Source organism: Rattus norvegicus, chromosome 16 (genome assembly GCF_021556685.1).
Source record: "Rattus norvegicus strain SHRSP/BbbUtx chromosome 16, alternate assembly SHRSP_T2T, whole genome shotgun sequence".
Classification (NCBI taxonomy): Eukaryota; Metazoa; Chordata; class Mammalia; order Rodentia; family Muridae; genus Rattus; species Rattus norvegicus.
This window is the reverse complement of record NC_141549.1, coordinates 59,386,412-59,403,347: the sequence shown is the minus strand read 5'-3', so window position 1 is coordinate 59,403,347 and position 16,936 is coordinate 59,386,412. Positions and strand designations below refer to the sequence as shown.

General features: G+C 43.3%; 2 protein-coding genes across 4 annotated transcripts in view; both read right to left on the bottom strand.

Moving 5' to 3' along the window:
• Positions 1-16,936, bottom strand: part of Erich1 (glutamate-rich 1) — a gene marked incomplete at its 5' end in the record, with an annotated part of 52,793,804 nt that overhangs the window by 24,261,016 nt on the left and 28,515,852 nt on the right.
• Mtus1 (microtubule associated scaffold protein 1) overlaps positions 1-16,936 on the bottom strand; it is a 145,564-nt gene that overhangs the window by 29,460 nt on the left and 99,168 nt on the right. For all 4 annotated transcript variants that reach the window (XM_087588347.1, NM_001395000.1, XM_087588348.1 and 1 more), the window contains 1 exon segment: positions 4,632-4,846. In XM_087588347.1, coding sequence (XP_087444473.1) covers positions 4,632-4,846 — 215 coding nt within the window.

The window sequence follows — 16,936 nt, the reverse complement described above, 5'->3', positions numbered from 1 at the left end:
TTTTGCCCTGGGTGTCACCTTTGCTTTAGTCCTGCCTCTTTAAATCGTGGAAGGTGTTTCTTTACACCCTAGAGGGCTGTTAATCGATACTTTTGGGGTGCAAACTCCCTTCTCAAAAGAGCCTCCGGTTGAAGACGACAAACACGGGGACTGAAGGTGGAGCTCAGATAGCTTCTGTACATGAGTCTGAGTTCTTCCTTCAGCAAACACAATATACAATGTGTGTGGCAAACATGAGTGGGCGGCCGCCTGTGTGTGCTTCCATGGACTAGAATTGTCCAGCTCCTTCCTGTTCAGCATCCTGAGAGCTTCTATTCAAGCTATCCTTCCTTCCTCAGGATCTTGTCCACGATACCCTCTTCGGATGACTGGCTTTCTTAACCTGACTCATTTCATACACTTTCTGGAACCCAAGTATCAGAGACAGCATCCCTTCCCCCAGATACCCAGAAGGGACATTTATCTTTCAGAATCATGAGTTATTACCCATGTAACTAAGCACATTCTATATCATATACCATAATGATATGTAAGAAAATTAAGACATAGCTCCTGCCTTCAAGGAGCCTGGTACTTAAGGGGTGGGGGTGGGGAATGTCCAGGACCAATTCTTCGGTCATCAATCAAAGCAGATGACATCATCTGACACAAGTGCAGGACGATGGGAAACCCAGGGCTTTACTATGATCTACTAAAAATGCAGACCATAGAGCCCAGACTCTGGCAGACATTCTGTTAGTTTCTGCATGACTGTCTGGGTTACTTGCCCTTTCAATGTACTTATGATTTACTCCCAGATGATAAAATACATTCTGGCAGCTAGAGACAATTTTTTTCCCCACTGCTTAGGTTAGTGTCTCTGTCATAGATGATAAACCATTTATAATCCAGAGAAGAGGTTTATTTGATTATCTTTGTACTATAACATGCAGGCCCCTCCCCCCACCCCACACACACAGTGAGACTAGAGAGAAAAGTGGGAACCCACACAAAGACGCTTTCATACTCATGCATTAAATATATGAAACGCTATAAGGAAAAAAGATGGGAGTCTCCGTAATTTAATTAGGGTCGCTGGGATGCAAGCAAGCACTTAGTGGCTGGCTGTCGGCCCACCAGTGTGCCTGACTTCTGTTGGCTATGGAATGGCATCAGCAATTCGGGACATTTTACAGGAACAAGCTGCATCAGACAGTTCAGACGTGGCTACGTCTGATTTCCTCATATCATCCACATGGTACTTTTAGCACTATGGACACCTCCCCCCAACCCCCGCCTTTAAATCTGAGATGTGGACTGTTAGCATCATTTAAAACCTAACTTCTTTTTTTTTTGGTAGGTACTGGCCTAGTTAGATTCTATATGCAAACAACAAAAATCCTATCTGGACTGGTTTTACCTCACCAAGATAGATGCCTAGAGACCCTAGGGTAAAAACAGCAATGCTGGCTAATAGTGTCCAAATGTTTCGACAGTGGGCACAAGAGAAGGAAAGGGTTAAGGGGATTTTACTTGCTCAACTTTCCCCATCCAAGTCTTTCTCTCTCTCTGCTGTTTCGTAACAGTGCTTTGTACACACTAGACAGCTAGTGAACATTCACTGAGGGATTAAAATGAAAGGAGTGAAGACCATCTACATGGGGACTCTGTGTGCATCTGTAAGACGTATCTGCCGTTCCACCCTTGCCTTTCACTTGTCCGCTCAGATACTGTATGAAGCGTCAACTACAATTCTTGGGGTGGTTTCACAAGGGAGAATGGAGGCAGACTCTGCTCTCAGTGAACTTTCTTCTGGAGAAGTGACCCAGTGGTTAAGAGCACTGGCTTGCTCTCCCAGAGGACCCCAGGTTCAGTTCTCAGCAGCTACAGGGCAGCTTACAACTGTAATTCCAGTTCCCTCTTCTGGCTTCTGTGGGCACTGCATATCAGTGGTGCCAAGGCTAACTTGTAGCAAACACCTAAAATAATAAAATATACTACTCTTTTTTTTAAGGCACAGAGTGAGGAGGTTTATCATCTAGAAAACAAAAGGGAAGTGTGAGGTCCTAGTGGAGTCCAGAGGGTAGGTAAAAGTGTGGGCAGAGCTAGAAGCCCCAGGGGTCTCCTTAAGGAGGCGGGCTCCTGGGCTGGATATTAAGGCCCCCTTTACAGAGCCTTTCTGTGGTAGTTTGGATAGGAATATTCAGGCACCGAAGGCTTGACACCCCAGCATGCTAGTCCTACCAAGAGTCCATGAGGATGCTAACTTCATCGGTAGTGGGTTAGAGGTCAGAGCTGAATGGGCTGTTAGGAGATAGAGCCTTATTGGAAGTAAGTTACTTAAAGTGGGGCTTTAAAGGGTATATTTTGTGCCTGGTCTCTTCCTTTCTCTCTCTCTTCACCAGGTCTATGATGGCCTGAGCCATGGCTCCATCACTTGCTTCCTGCCAGGATGTTCTGCCTTACCCAATAGCAATGGATCCAAATATCCAAGGATCTTTTTAAAAAGTTCTTGAAACTCATTAAGGGTATATGGTATATCACCCAGGTTGCATTCCAAACCCAGGGCCATTGTAATTAAGTGCTGCTACATCCATTCGTTTCTCACCTGAGCACCCGATGAGCTTCATGGATTGGGTGTAGGGACCACTCCATCTGGGCCAAAATGTCTCATGTTGTTAACACTACATATGCATACTCTGTAGGATACCCTTTCGGAAAGCGGTCCCTCAAGACTAAGAGTCGGATGGGAGATTCCTACTTCCTTCTCAGGTGCATTCCTGGATCTTTGCCCGCGGAGGACCAGCGAAGGCAGGGCTGCCTGCTTGATTCAGCTAGCACTGGACCTTCGCTGTCCATAGAATCAGTCTGTGTGCACTGGGCGCAGGCCGTGACTCACGGATGCTCCATATGGAGGTCGGAGCATGCAGGAATCTGGGGGAAGCCTGGTCAGGATTGACACGGCTTGCTGTCTGGAGTCACTGAACTCTGCGCCTTGGTTTTATTTGTAAATTCCCATTCGTTATCGATAGGATAAGCATTTAAAAAAGATAAATAAGTCCTTACTAAGTGCCGGGTATTACTAACAAAATGCTAACCCCCTCCTGCTGTTCTTTCACAGCTGAGCATTGGGCAGTGAGGGTCACATTTAAAAGGACACTAATGTCAAATTATAAAATGCTATAGTCCAAGTTAATAAATCTGAATCATTCCTAACAAATATACATAATTTAATAATTTCCCAGCAGGCACATTTTTTAAAAGTTAATTTTAATAGTCTTTTACTGGGCTCAAATAAATACAATCTAATCAATAGAAAATATCAATAATATATGTGTATTTTTATTCTAAGTCTTGAAATATGTGTTTAAAAACTTAGACACCTATTGCTCCATTCACACTGATTATTTTATAGAGGCTCAATGTCCTGTCGACCACATCAGATCACCCGTGGACAGTGGAGAACTACTAGAGGTCGGACAACAGGATGGACTGCCCTGCCAAGGTGCAACTGTTAGCAGTGGTTGGGATGAATTGCAGAGAAAAGGCTGGAAGCACAAAGGAGCTATCCGAACCCAGTGATCAGCAGGGTCGGAACAGGATGGCCTTTGAAGGAAGGGCAACTTCATTTTCCGAAGCATTCACCATGTGGGAAAGTGTATATAATTTAGACAAAAAAGTAAGTGGAGTGAAACCTTCATACTATTGTACGTCCGGAGTTTTATAAAATAGCACAGATAATTAACTTTTCACCACCATCTTCCCAGTGAAGAGTCTCTGGGAGGGAAAGGGGAGCACAAAGAAAATACTCATAGGAGATGACTCAGCAGTTAGGAGTGCTTGCTGTAAAAGCAAGTGGACCCCAGTTCAAATCCTCAATACCCACGTAAAAAGCCAGGCATGGTAGGGAGTGCCTGTAACTTCAGCCTTGGAAGATGAAGACAGGTGGATCATGGGAACCCACTACCCCAGCAGCCATCCTGACTGAAACTTCCCGTTAAAGGTTCAGTGAGAAACCGTGTCTCAAAATGTAAGATGGACAGCGCTAGAGGACTCTGCTCTAGCCTCTGCATGCATGGGCACCTGCACCGACCAACATGTACACACGCGTGTGCACCACACACAAGAAAAGGGAGGGAAGATAACAGAAAATTATTGTAACCCCACATGCTAGAGACTGACACAAGTGTGGAACGAGTGATAAAAGTATAGTTTGGGGTCTGGGAATAGCTCAGTCATAAGCACAGATTCCTCAGTTTCACCTCTAGGACCCTTTAAAAAGCCAGGCACAGTTTTGTGTACTGGAGTACTGGGGATGTCGGGCGGGACAGGCAGATTTCTGGGATTTGCTCATTGGCCAGCATGAGCAACTAGGCCTGTGAGAAACTCTGTCTGGAAATGAAGGTAGATGGCTTCCAGGGAATAAATGATGTGATTCTTCTCTAGTCTCCACCATAAACACACATGGGTGTGCAAGCATGCGTACACACACACACACACACACACACACACAGATTGGGGTGGAGAGAGGGGGGTGGGGGAGAGGGAGGGAGGGAGGGAGGAGAGACGAGGTCTTCCAGTCATTAACATAAACATTTCTAGGACAAGTCTGAGCATCCTCTTCCCCCACCAGTCAGGGTTGATAGCCTTACCTCAGACAGGAGGTGCTGGATCACGACTGTGAGTGCTTCAAACTTGGTATTACCACAGGAGAGAAGCTGCTTGAGGTGCAAGATAAATCCACTTTGATTTTCACATTTTGTCTTGTATTGAGCCAACTCAAGGGTCCTTTCGGTGGACAGCACATCTGGAGCTGTCTGGGTCTGGATGCACAGGCTTCTGGGGTTTTTCTGCCTGCCTTTTTCAACTGCAAGAGGAAGGAAAGAAGGCACAAAGATGTGTGAGGCTAATTTGTATAATCCCTGCCACGTGGGTTCAAAACCAGTCTTCTACACCACACAGAGGATCTGAACCATGCACACAGAGGCAGGCTGGAGTTGATCAGGGATCAGGATGGGTGGGAATTCATAAACAGGCCAATGGCTTTAGTTCTCAGGGTGGAGTTATGCACATAAGCCAACCACTTTATAGTTTTTACTCTTCCAGTTAAATTGGCAGAGAAATCTGAAAGTCAAAGGCCTTTTTCTGTGTCTGTTGGGGTAATCCTGCGATTTCTGTCTTTGAGTCTATTTGTGAGATGAATTACATTTACTGATTCTTGTATGCTGACCCATCCCTAAATCCCTGAGGTGAAATCAACTTGATCAGAATGAATGATGTTTTTTATATGATCTTGAATTCAGTTGGCTAGTATTTCATCAGGAACTTCTCCATCTACATTCAGAGAGATTGGCTTATGACATTTTTATCTGTGCCCGTGTGCCCGTGTGCCCGTGTGCCCGTGTGCCCGTGTGTGTGTGTGTGTGTGTGTGTGTGTGTGTGTGTGTGTGTGTGTGTGTGTGTGTGTGTGTGTGTATGATGGGGGAGGGTATGTGAATCTGATTATCATAGTAATGCAGTAAATTATTCTGGGAGAAAAAAGAGTGGCATTGTATTCATGACACAGGCTGAACAAAGTACAAGACAATTTTACAGTAAGCAGAACTAAGACACACTATATTCTCAACTGGTTTTGCATTTTGGAGAAGTAGCAAATGCTGAAACTAGACAGTAGTGCAGTTTAAATCCCTTCATGTTTTCAAACAGAAGGTGAAAAGGTATGATTAAAAGGCAGAGATTTTTAAAAGAGAAATCATAGGATACACACAGGGAAATTTTTCCAATTATTGAAGAACTTGAAATGCTTTTCTTTCCTCCTGCATTTTCCTTTTTAAGAAATTCATTAGATGGGGCACAGTGGCTCACACTTTTAGTCCTAGCCGTTGGTGGGCAGAGGCAGGTGGATCTCTGTGAGTTCCAAGATAGCTTGGTCTACCCAGCTGTTGTAGGCTGACTGAGGATGCACACTGAGACGCTGCCTCCAAACACAGGGGCAAATTTGTTTGTTAGCATGCTAAGTAACAGGTTTCGTTATAGTATTTCATAGACGATGTTTACATTTTAGTAAGTTCCTCACAGTTGCTTGCTGATCCTCCTCCCCCACCCCAAAGTCCTCCCACTCCCCAGGAGCCCCTTCACCTTCCCTCCTGTTCACTTTCCACAAACGCCTCCCAGAGTTGTCTTCCTTGCTGTCTTTCTGGTTATTGCTACGTCTACACTGCAGAAGTCACCCCAAATCTAATAAACCAGCATATACACTGGAGGTCCCGCACTTTGTTCCTCCGAGGTTACCGTACAGAGCACTGTATGCCTGAATACATTGCTTCATTTTTACATTAAGTGCAAACTTGGTTCCAAAAGTAGTACAAATGAATGATTAAAAAATAATACATAATTCTCAAACACATTCTACTAGTCTGGATTCATCTAAGTTTGAAGAGACTGTTCACTTCCCATGCTGTGCCCTGGGAATAACTCGTTTTTACATGAAAATCTTCTCTTCAGTGTTGGAAGCATTCCAAACGTCAAGTTGCTCTGGGTAAAGCAGGAAGCATAACTGCTTAGGGTCTGGAAATAAACAGGCCCAACAATCAAAACAAACATGGAGAAAAAGGCACACAAAACTAAAAAAAGAAAAAAGAAAATAAAAGTTTTCTTATTGTGACAAGCAGTCCCCGTGGCGCCGTCTGCATTCAGCGCTGACAAGTTTGACAGAACTTTTTGAGCAGCCAAGTTTTCCTCTCCTTTTTCAAGGATCCACAAACTATCATCATCCAAGAGTGCTTAGAAGACAGGAAAGAGACACAATCTGTACAGTGTTCCAAGAGCCAATGGTTCTTGCTTACACTAAAAATAATATTTAAGTATAAGTTACATTCAAAACAGTAGTTTAAGTATCAGGTAAACGTGTCCTTGCTTCCTGTGACTGCTTTAGGTAGTGAAACAGTTCCTAAGGTTTGCTAAGCCTCAGTTTAAAATGGACTAAGATTCCCACTGTGTCTTACGGCACTTGGAGACCAGGAAAATGCCATTCTTTCTTTACTGGCTGGAGTGTCCAAGCTGCTTGTCACTAACTGCCACGTCTCTAGATGCAGACTGTACTTAGCTTGATATTGCCAAGATAAAATAGGCCAGAAAAATAAATTATGAATCACTTACTATATTAATGACAGAACCATAAATATTTAACAGTGTATCTATATTCTCTGTGTATCAGTTCCTTAACAGTTGCCTTTTAGAGTTACAATTGCTGTAACACCATGACTGAATCAACTTGGGGAGGAGGGGTTATTTACTTACACGCCCACATAACAGTTCATCACTGGGGTAAGTCAAGACAGGAACTCAAATTGGGCAGAAGCCCGAATGCCATGGGGGATGCTGCTTACTGTCTTACTGCCTTTGGCTTGCTCGGCCTGCTTTCTTATAGCATCCAGGACCACCAGCCCAGGGATGGCACCACCCACAATGGGCTGGGCCCTCCCAGTAACTAAGAATTAATTATGGAAATGCCCCACAGCCTGATCTTACAGAGGCATTTTCTCAGTCGAGGCTTCCTTGTCTCAGATGACTCTAGGTTGTGTCAAGTTGACCGAAAATTAGCCAGTAAAATGTTCTAAGAAATTATATTTGCCACACAATAGGTTAAGAACAATGGCAGTTTTTACAGTTCAGAATATTTCCTCTTTTCCTCTCTTCTTTGAGATTCCATCTCTCCGTAGGCCAGGCGAGCTTTAAATTCCTAGTCCTCTGCCATAGCCTCCAGAGCAGCCAAAGGTACCTTTGTCAGGAAGGTAAGGCTGGCGCAGGTATAAACAGACTCGTCTGCTATCCTCATACACTCTGGAAATCGGGCTGAATAGCAATGTAAATTACTACATATAGAATCAATCAAAATGTATGTAGCAAACTTATCAGACTTCTGAAACTAACGGACGACTGTGTGAGGGGTAGCTCTCACCTGTTCCCTTTTCCCCACAGTGTCAGGGATCAGACTGGCGCCTTGCATACTTGGCACTCCAGCAGTAAGCTACATCTTCCAGTATGAGGCCAATCTTTTATGTTAACATTCTAGAGAAGTATTCACTAGTATTCCTGGGCACTTACAAATACATCATCAAAGTACAGCATAGAAAACTAAGTGTTCACCTTCTTGGGCTAAGGACTAGAAGCCACATAATTGGACAGTTCAAATCACTCTCATATGTTTCGCTCTTTAAAAATGCGTGTGTGTCTGTGCTGTGGGAGAATATGTGTATGCATGTGCCTGCGGGCTTGTGTACCCATGCACGGGACTATTGAGGTCAGAGGAGGACACCCAGTCCTCTTTCCACTTCATTTCCTTGAGGCCATATTTCTCACTGAACCTTATACTTGCCGGCTCAGCTAGCTTGCCCGGGCTTGGGAGCTCTTGAGGTCTCTCTCTCTCTGTACTGCCCCGCTAATGTTGGGGTACAGACATGCATGGCAGGTTCTAATGTTAAGTGAGGAGGGTTTGAAATGCAGTTCTCAAGCTTGCATAGGAAGGAGTACTCTTACCCACAGAGCCATCTCCTCAGCACCCACTTTTATAACTTAAAATGACAGGGCAACTATTATCTACACAAATATTAATATAAAACAAGTAGAGAAAATTGTTTTCAAGATCATTAAAACTAATTCTAAGCCCTTAAATCTTTACACAACATTTAGAGAGCAAGAAAATACAATCCACCCAGAGTCTTTCCTAGAGCAATCTAGACGAGAGTTTAAACTTGGGTTTTGTTAAGGGCTTGAACAAAATTGACAACTAAGGAGGAAATGACACCGCGATATATTTTTTCCAGAATACACACCTTCCATTGTGTGGGGTGCCCTGAGTCTGGGGCTGGACAAGCACACGGTGACCTCAATCTTCGCTCCACATACTGTACTCCCTTAGGAGAACAATCCTGCTGATGACCTAGTTCACACGTCCTTCCCTGTCCCCATTCCAGAGGATGAGAGAGAACAGGAAAATCTCTAGTGATCCTCAGTGCCCCAAGCTCATACAGACGGGTTACTTTGTAACATGAAAAGACACAGGGCTTCCCCTGAGCCCTGTGGGATTTACTGGTTACATGAAATTATCGCAATGCGACAAATTTAGCATAATAGGAAGCAAACTTTGGCCATCTCTCCTGGTGTGCCCTTACACATTTATCAGATGAGGATGTTATTGTTTTGATAATGTGGCTGTATTTAAAAAGATAAACTGTTTGGCTTATCATATCTATGTAATGTATTAACAGATCAAGTTTTGACTTCAATGAATCCACTTTATCTGAGACATTAAAATTATCAACAAAGTAACTACCACTGCCACTTCTGGTCTACAAGTACTAACAACCTCAGAATGGTAAAGCACAAACCGGAAAACGAAACTGTTTATGCACAGATTTGTATAAGATGTGGGTCCTGGGATTGAGCCCAGGCCTTCAGGCTTGGTGGCAGGTGCTTTTTACCTGCTGAGCCACCTTGCAAGCCTCCAAAAAGTTTTAACCAAAAACATCTGCTCACAATTCCACTACATCAGGGACAAGACAAGGTTCTCCACTCTGGCCATGTCTATTGAATACAGTACTTGAAGTTTTAGCTAGAACAATAAGGCAACTGAAGGAGATCAAGAGGACACATATTGGAAAGGAAAAAGTCAAAGTATTTTCCTTTGCAGAGGATATGATAGTGTACATAAGTGGCCCTCAAAATTCCACCAGGGAACTCTGCTGAAATGCACTTGCTGCAAAGCAACTACATACGAAAAAGTAAAGACAATCAGCAGTCCTCCTATATACAAATGACAAATGAATGCAGAAAAGAAATCAGGGAAACCACACCTTTCACGATAGCCTCAAATAGAATACCTTGGGCTAATTCTAAGCCAAGTGAAAGAAATGTTTTTTTTTTTAAATCAAGTCTTTAAAGAAAGTAGCTGAAGAAGATGATCAGTAGATGAAAAGATCTACAAAAGCAATCTACACACTCAAGGCAATCTCCATCAAAAATCCAACATAATTCTTTAACAGGCCTTGAAAGGACAGTCCACCACTTCAGAAGGAAGAACAAAAACCCAGGATAGCTAGACACAACCCTGAACAACAAAAGAACTGCCGGAGGTCTCACCATCCTTGATTTCAAGCTGTACTTATACAGATCATTAATAATAAAACCTTCATGGTATTGGCATAAAAACAGACATGTTGATCAATGGAATTGAATTTAAGATCCAGACATTGATCCAATACCCATATCGATTCCTGGTATTTGATAAAGCCAGAAATACACACTGGAAGACAGCATCTTCAACAAATGGTGCTGGTCTACATGATGTCTGCATGTATACCGTATGTAATACATGTAAATAGATCCATATTTATCACAGTGTCAAAACTCAAGTCCATGTAGGTCAAAGACCTAGATATAAAACCAGCTACACTGAAGCTGACAGAAGAGAAACTGGGGCTTGAACACATTGGCGTAAGAGACAACTTCTTGAACCTAACACCAATAATACAATCACTAAGATAGACAATGAATGGGACCTCTTAAAACTGAAAAGTTTCTGTATGCCTACAGAATGGGAAAAGATTTTCACCAACTACACATCTGATAGAGAACTAATATCCAAAATATAAAGACATCAAGAAACTAGATATTCAAAAACCAAATAACCCAATTAAAATAGGGGTGGCAGAACTAAAATCTCAATAGAGGAAACTCAAATGGCTGAGAGACGCTTAAAGAAATGTTCAACACCCTCAGACCTCAGGGAATGCAAATCAAAACTATGAGATTCTATTTTACATCTGCCACAATGGCTAAGATCAGTAACGCAAGTGACGGCTTCTGCTGGTGAGGATGTGGAGCAAGAGGAAGACTCCTCCATTGCTGGTGCAAGTGCAAACTTGAACAGACACTTTAGAAATCAATATGGCTGTTCCTCAGAAAGTTGGGAGTCGATCTACATCAGGGTCCAATTATACCACTCTTGGGCATATACCCAAAGGACTCTCCATTCTACCACAAGGACACTTGCTCAACTATGTTCATGGCGGCTCTATTTAAAATAGCCACAAAGTGAAACAACCTAGACGTCCCTCAATAGAACAATGGACAAACCAAATGTGGTACATTGGCACAATGGAGAATTACTCAGCTATTAAAATAATGACACCATGAAATGTGCAGGCTAATGAACCAGAGAAAAATCACCCAGAGATCTGGACCCAGAAAGATAAATATGGTATTAACTTGCTCAATATATGAGCTCATATGTGCTCATATATTGCTAATATATATTAGACATTAAGTAAATGATAACCAAGTTACAATCCGTAGAATCAGGTTAGGTAAAGAGCAGAGGTATGGTAGTGGGGTTTGGAGGTGGAACTAGAATAGATTTCTCTAGCAGACTGGGGGGGCAGGAGATTAGAGATCAAGTGGTAGGAAGATGGAGTGGGAGAGAGATGGCTGGAATTGGGAGACATTTGGAAACCTAGTGCAATGGAAATTTCTTGGAATGTATGATGGTAATCTTATTCAGGACTCCTTGGGAATATGGAGTCTCAATGGCCAGTGGTGGGACTGGGTTGCATTCAACTGAGCTGTTGGCAAAGGGGGTCCCATGGAAATTCCAAAACACAGGCTATTGGTAAGACAAATGGTTGCTCTTCAAATACCAAAGGTGGGGTCCTATAACCAAGGACAACACCCATACAAGTCATTGAACTTGGAAATGTAAGGGCTGGTGCCTACATGGGGCCTCCACCTCTATATTCTAGTGTCTTTGGTGCAGAAAGGTAGGTACTCTGCAGACTACTGAAAGATAAACATGGACACCAACCTTTGACTTACCATCTGTTCTGCCCTCAAAATATGCTACAGCAATGGTGGCACATAACTTTTGGGAGTAGCCAACCAATATCTGATTTGAGGGTTACTTGAGGAAAAGTAACCAATGTATAACACTGCTTGGGTGACTAAGAATCAGAGACTAGATGGCCCAGAGACCTAGGGTAAAATCAAACATGGCTGGTCTTAAAAAAAAAAATCAATACAATGATTCCTAATATGATATTCTTCCATACTCATAGATCAGTGTCTTCTCCAGTCATCATCGGAGAGGCTTCCTCTGGCAGGAGTTGGAAACAGATGCAGTCAGTCAGACATTATGTGGGAGATAACCTAAACGGGATCTCTGCATCAAATCCCTCCCCTCAGAGCTCAGGGAACCTGGAGGAAGAGGAACCAGAAGGAGCATAATAGCCAGAGGGGATGAAGACACTAGGAGAGCAAGGCCCTCTGAACCAACAAAGCGAGGCACATAGGAGCCCACAGAGATTGAAGCAACAAACATGGGACCTACCTGAGTCTACACTAGGTCCTCTGTATTTAGATTAGAGCTGTTAGCTTAGTATCTTCATGGAATTCCTGACTGTAAGAACGAGTGGGACTCTCACTCTTGGGTCCGCTCTTTTGACTCTTTTTCTCCTGTTGGGTTGCTGTCATGTCCAACTTTGATATGGTCCAATCTACCATAACAAGGGAAGCCAAGTAGACACTGGGGGCCCAGCAGGGACCATCTTGGAGGACAGCATTGCTCTGGGATAATGAAAGACAACCTGGACCTCCACCAGCCTAGACAGCCCAACAGGTCCCAGCTCCTACACTATTACCAATCCACATCTGGAAGTTCTAATGGGAGCACCATGTACTGGCTGTTGCGGTCTGCATCTCCTTAGCATTTGATGGGATTTTTTTGTCATGCAACAATCATGAAACTAAAGTATTAAGATGAGAATCAATGGGAATGTTTTCAAACATAACTGAGAGCCCAGATATGCCATGGTTATCTAAATGGTTACTGCTCATTCTGTAGCTGTCTACAGAATGCATCTAAATAAACTGATCTGACTTTTTGTTTTGTTTTTTAAGCAGAAACTTGTGCAGCAGACAGAAGTGTGTCACCAGTCTTGGGGCTATTAAATGGTATTATAATCAGATACTGGAGTCATGTACACAGTGGGATGGGGCTGTAAGCAGAGTGTGTCCTAGGTAGAGGGGCAGAGTCTTATCTGATTTTGCCCATGTGGCAGACAAGTAAGTAATGGAGGTAGCCAGGAACTGAAGACAGAGCCAGAAAATATAGAGGCAGAGACTGAAGGCCCCCAAAGCCTGTGTCTATCAACATACCCACCCATCCCAAAGTAAAAGAAAGCTGCTGGGAACAGAAACAGGAGCAAGGGGATGTGCATTGTGCAAGATTTTATCTTGTAGGAAACAGAATGGTGCTGAGCCGGGCCCTGTGAAAGGAAGGGAGATCTCAGGGGGCAAACTTGAGGCAGAGAAGTCAGGAAGGAGGCCCAATGACACCAAATCTGGGGACCAAGGCTATGAGAACAGGCAGGAAAAGAACAGGAGGCCCACATAGCCGGTTAGTTTAAGAGGCTCTGGTGTAGCCCAGGCTTGCCATCTGGGAGCTATCATATTGACAGGCTCAATGAGGGCAAAGGCAGGAGGGAGAGGAGGAGTTTGGAGCAGCAAGTGAGGAAGGTGTTAGAACCTTCTCTCACACTCTGCTCCCCAAGTCTCCAAGAATAGCCCATCCTAAGCTCACCTGCTCTTCAGATCAGTCACCTGACTTGTAATTTTCTCAAGGTGCAATCGAGCCTAAAGACTGCTTGCAACACACAGGAGAGTCTTCACGCACACACACACACACACCACAAGTTCTGTCAACAGTGGCAGTAATTCATACAGACTAACAAAAACATGATTACTTATGTCAGCAAACATTAGCTTAAACATAAAGCTCTCTGTGTGTTCAAGGAGGAGTTTGAGGTTTTAACCCTCCTGCCTTTACCTCTAAAACTCTAGGATAGCAGGTAAGTGGCACCATGCATGGCTATATAGTGCTGGGGACTGAATCCAGCATGCCCCATGTATCGTAGGCTGGCAGGTAACCAACTGAGGTACATCTCAATCTTATCTGTTGGTATTGTTGTTGTTGTTGCTGTTGTTGTTGTTGGTGGTGGTGGTGGTGGTTTTGAGACTATGTCTGTACATAGCTCTAACTATCCTAGAATTTGCTGTGTGTACCAGACTGGCCTTGAACTCACAGACATACGCCTACTTCAGCAACCCTGCTGCTGGGATTAAAGCATGCACCACGATGCCAAGCCTACACTTTTACCTTAACAGTAGCTTTTTTTTTTTTTTTAATGGGCCTTTGGGTTGTTTTTGCCTTAATCCTTTGAACTTGCCAATCTTTCTAGAGACCTAAAAAACTGCTCAGTAACATCAAGCCTACTTATACCAGTGCTGTCTTTAATTTTGCCAATGACAACAGTCACCAACAATGTGTCCTTTCTAATCAAACACATGGGAGGAAATAGTACCCCGATGTCCTGTCACCACCAGAAACAGATCTCCCAAACAAGTTATAGCAGTTTGCTGGGGCCTTCTTGTCGTTACTCCACCAAAGTAATTCAGATTTAAACTTGTAGATACCATGTCTCCTGTGATGTTTACATCCTGAGCTAAGCCAACTCAGATGCTGTCACTTCCGCCTCTCAGGCCATGCCCCGTGGGTGGGCGCTATGGAGACACAGATGGTACCTCTAGAACTGAGATCTGCTGCCGTTGTGTTTATCATAAAAGGACACCCAACAGCTGAGGGTAGACCCTTGTGGACATAACTCACTGAGTGGTAGCTGGATCTCCAAAGTGTATGAAAGCTGTTAAAAACCAAAACAAGACAAAAGACCCCAAACCCGATCATCCTCGTTATTACAATGAAGCACAGTAGATTTTCTTGTAAAAGAACTGAAATTCAAGTAGCCAGGTTAAAAACATTCGATGTACATAAACGACAAAGAAAAGAGAATGCCATTCTCAGAATAGTAGCCCTTGATGTGGGAGGCACCTAGAACCAGGTTGTAGAACCAGGTCATGGGGGAAAGGGCAAATCTCTCCACCTCACAATGCTTTGAATGAGATATTCACCACCATCAGTCTCGGCTTTTGAATACTTGGTCCCCAGTGGGTGGTTGTGTGGGGAGAGTTAGTGGGTGTGTCAGTAGGGCTGGGCTTTGAAGTGTCAAGACTTGCAGTTAGTAGTTTCTGCTTCCCACTTGTGGAACAAGCCGTGAACTCTTAGCTGTTGCTTCGGCTTCCTGCCACCCCATCAATGCTCAGCCACTGTAGACTCTAATCCTCTGCAGCCATGATCCCAGTGAAGCCCTTTCTTAAAAAGTTGCCTTGGTCAGAGCTGCGGCCTGTACTTGGGATGTGTTCTTCTAGCTGGGCTGCCTTCTCTGGCCTCAGTGGGAGAGGAAGTGCCTAGCCTCAAAGAGTCTTGAAGGGCCAGGGTTGGGGGATACATGGGGGACCCCCACTCACTCAGAGAAGGGGAGGGAGGATGGGGAAGGATTGTGGGAGAGGTGACCAGGAGGGGGACAGCAAGCAATATATAAAGTGTTAAGTTAAAAAAAATTAAATTGAACAAAAAAAATAAATTGTTGAATTTCAAAACTTTTGATATTCCTACATTTTCATAGGATGTCGAACATTGTAGTATAAAGTCTTATAGTTTTAAAAATCAGCATTTTCTTGTCTGTGGTGCAACAAACTGAGCTCAGAGCCACTGAATTTGTACAGGAATGGCTTTCAAAAAAAGTTTGCCTTGGTGATGGTATTTTATCACAGCAATAAGAAAGTAATTAATAATGTTATTACTACTACTACTACTACTACTACTACTAATAATAATAATAATAATGTTTAGGTATAGCCCATAAAACATTTTTAGTCTTACTTTTCCCCAGAGCTACAAAATCAGCGAAAAAAGTACTTCTAAAATGATTCAAAGTATGGCTAATGCGGAAAAGGCCATCAGAAACCCCACTGCTGTTTTTTTTCCCAAGATCACAAGCAATGTGCACACCGCTCTTCTTTGGGGTGGGAGAAAGATAAGGTCTTGGTACAGCACCGCTGACCTTTCTCTCTCCATACTGCCTCAGCCTGTCAAGAGCTAAGATTACAGATGTCTGACGCCAGGCTTAGCTCTGCACCCAAAGTGTCACAATACGTATTGTTGGGGTGGGTGTTTTGTCTGTTTCTCTGGGTATTCTACACAGAGAAGGTGACCTTGAACTTCCTACCTGCCTCTGTCTCCTGGGTGCTAGGATTAAAGGCATGTACCACAACGCCTGGCCATAATATTCCTTTTAATTTTAATTATGGTAATTCTCAATGCTCTTGGTAAGTAATCGTCAAAGGGGTCAGAGGACAATGAGGTCATCAAGATGGCTTCCTCAAGGAAGCAAAAGGGTTGTAAATATTCATTAGGACAGTAAAGTATGGTAGGGATACATTACTGATCCGTTATCCTTCAATCTGGCCCTTTATGTATTCTACAAACAACCAACTCTCTTGACATATAAATTGATGTGTGTATATATTTATACACATACCATAATATACATATATATTATCGAAACTAGCTCTAGTTAATGGCTTCACTGGCACCTGTTATGTTGGTGTTTGAGAAAAACACATTGATCTCAACAGCACATGAATAGAATAAATATCATAAATGTTCTACTAATACTGAGGTAAAAAAAGACAGATCTGAAATGCAGAACATCCCCCCCCTCCATGCGTTATTTTAAAGTGGAAAGTTAAAAGTATTTTAAGTAAATAGAGTCAAGTATTAAGATTTTGTCCAATAATAAACTAGCTTGAAAGTTGAAACTAGTTTTGGTTAACTTGGCACGAACTGGAGATACCTGGGAAGAGAGCCCCTTAATTGGGGAATTTGCTCCATCAAATTGGCCTAGGTACATTTCCTTAATTCCCAGTTGACTCAAGGAGCCCAGCCCACTGTCAGCAGTGCCTTCCCTGGGCAAGTTGGCCTGGTAAGAAAGGTAGCTGAGCATTC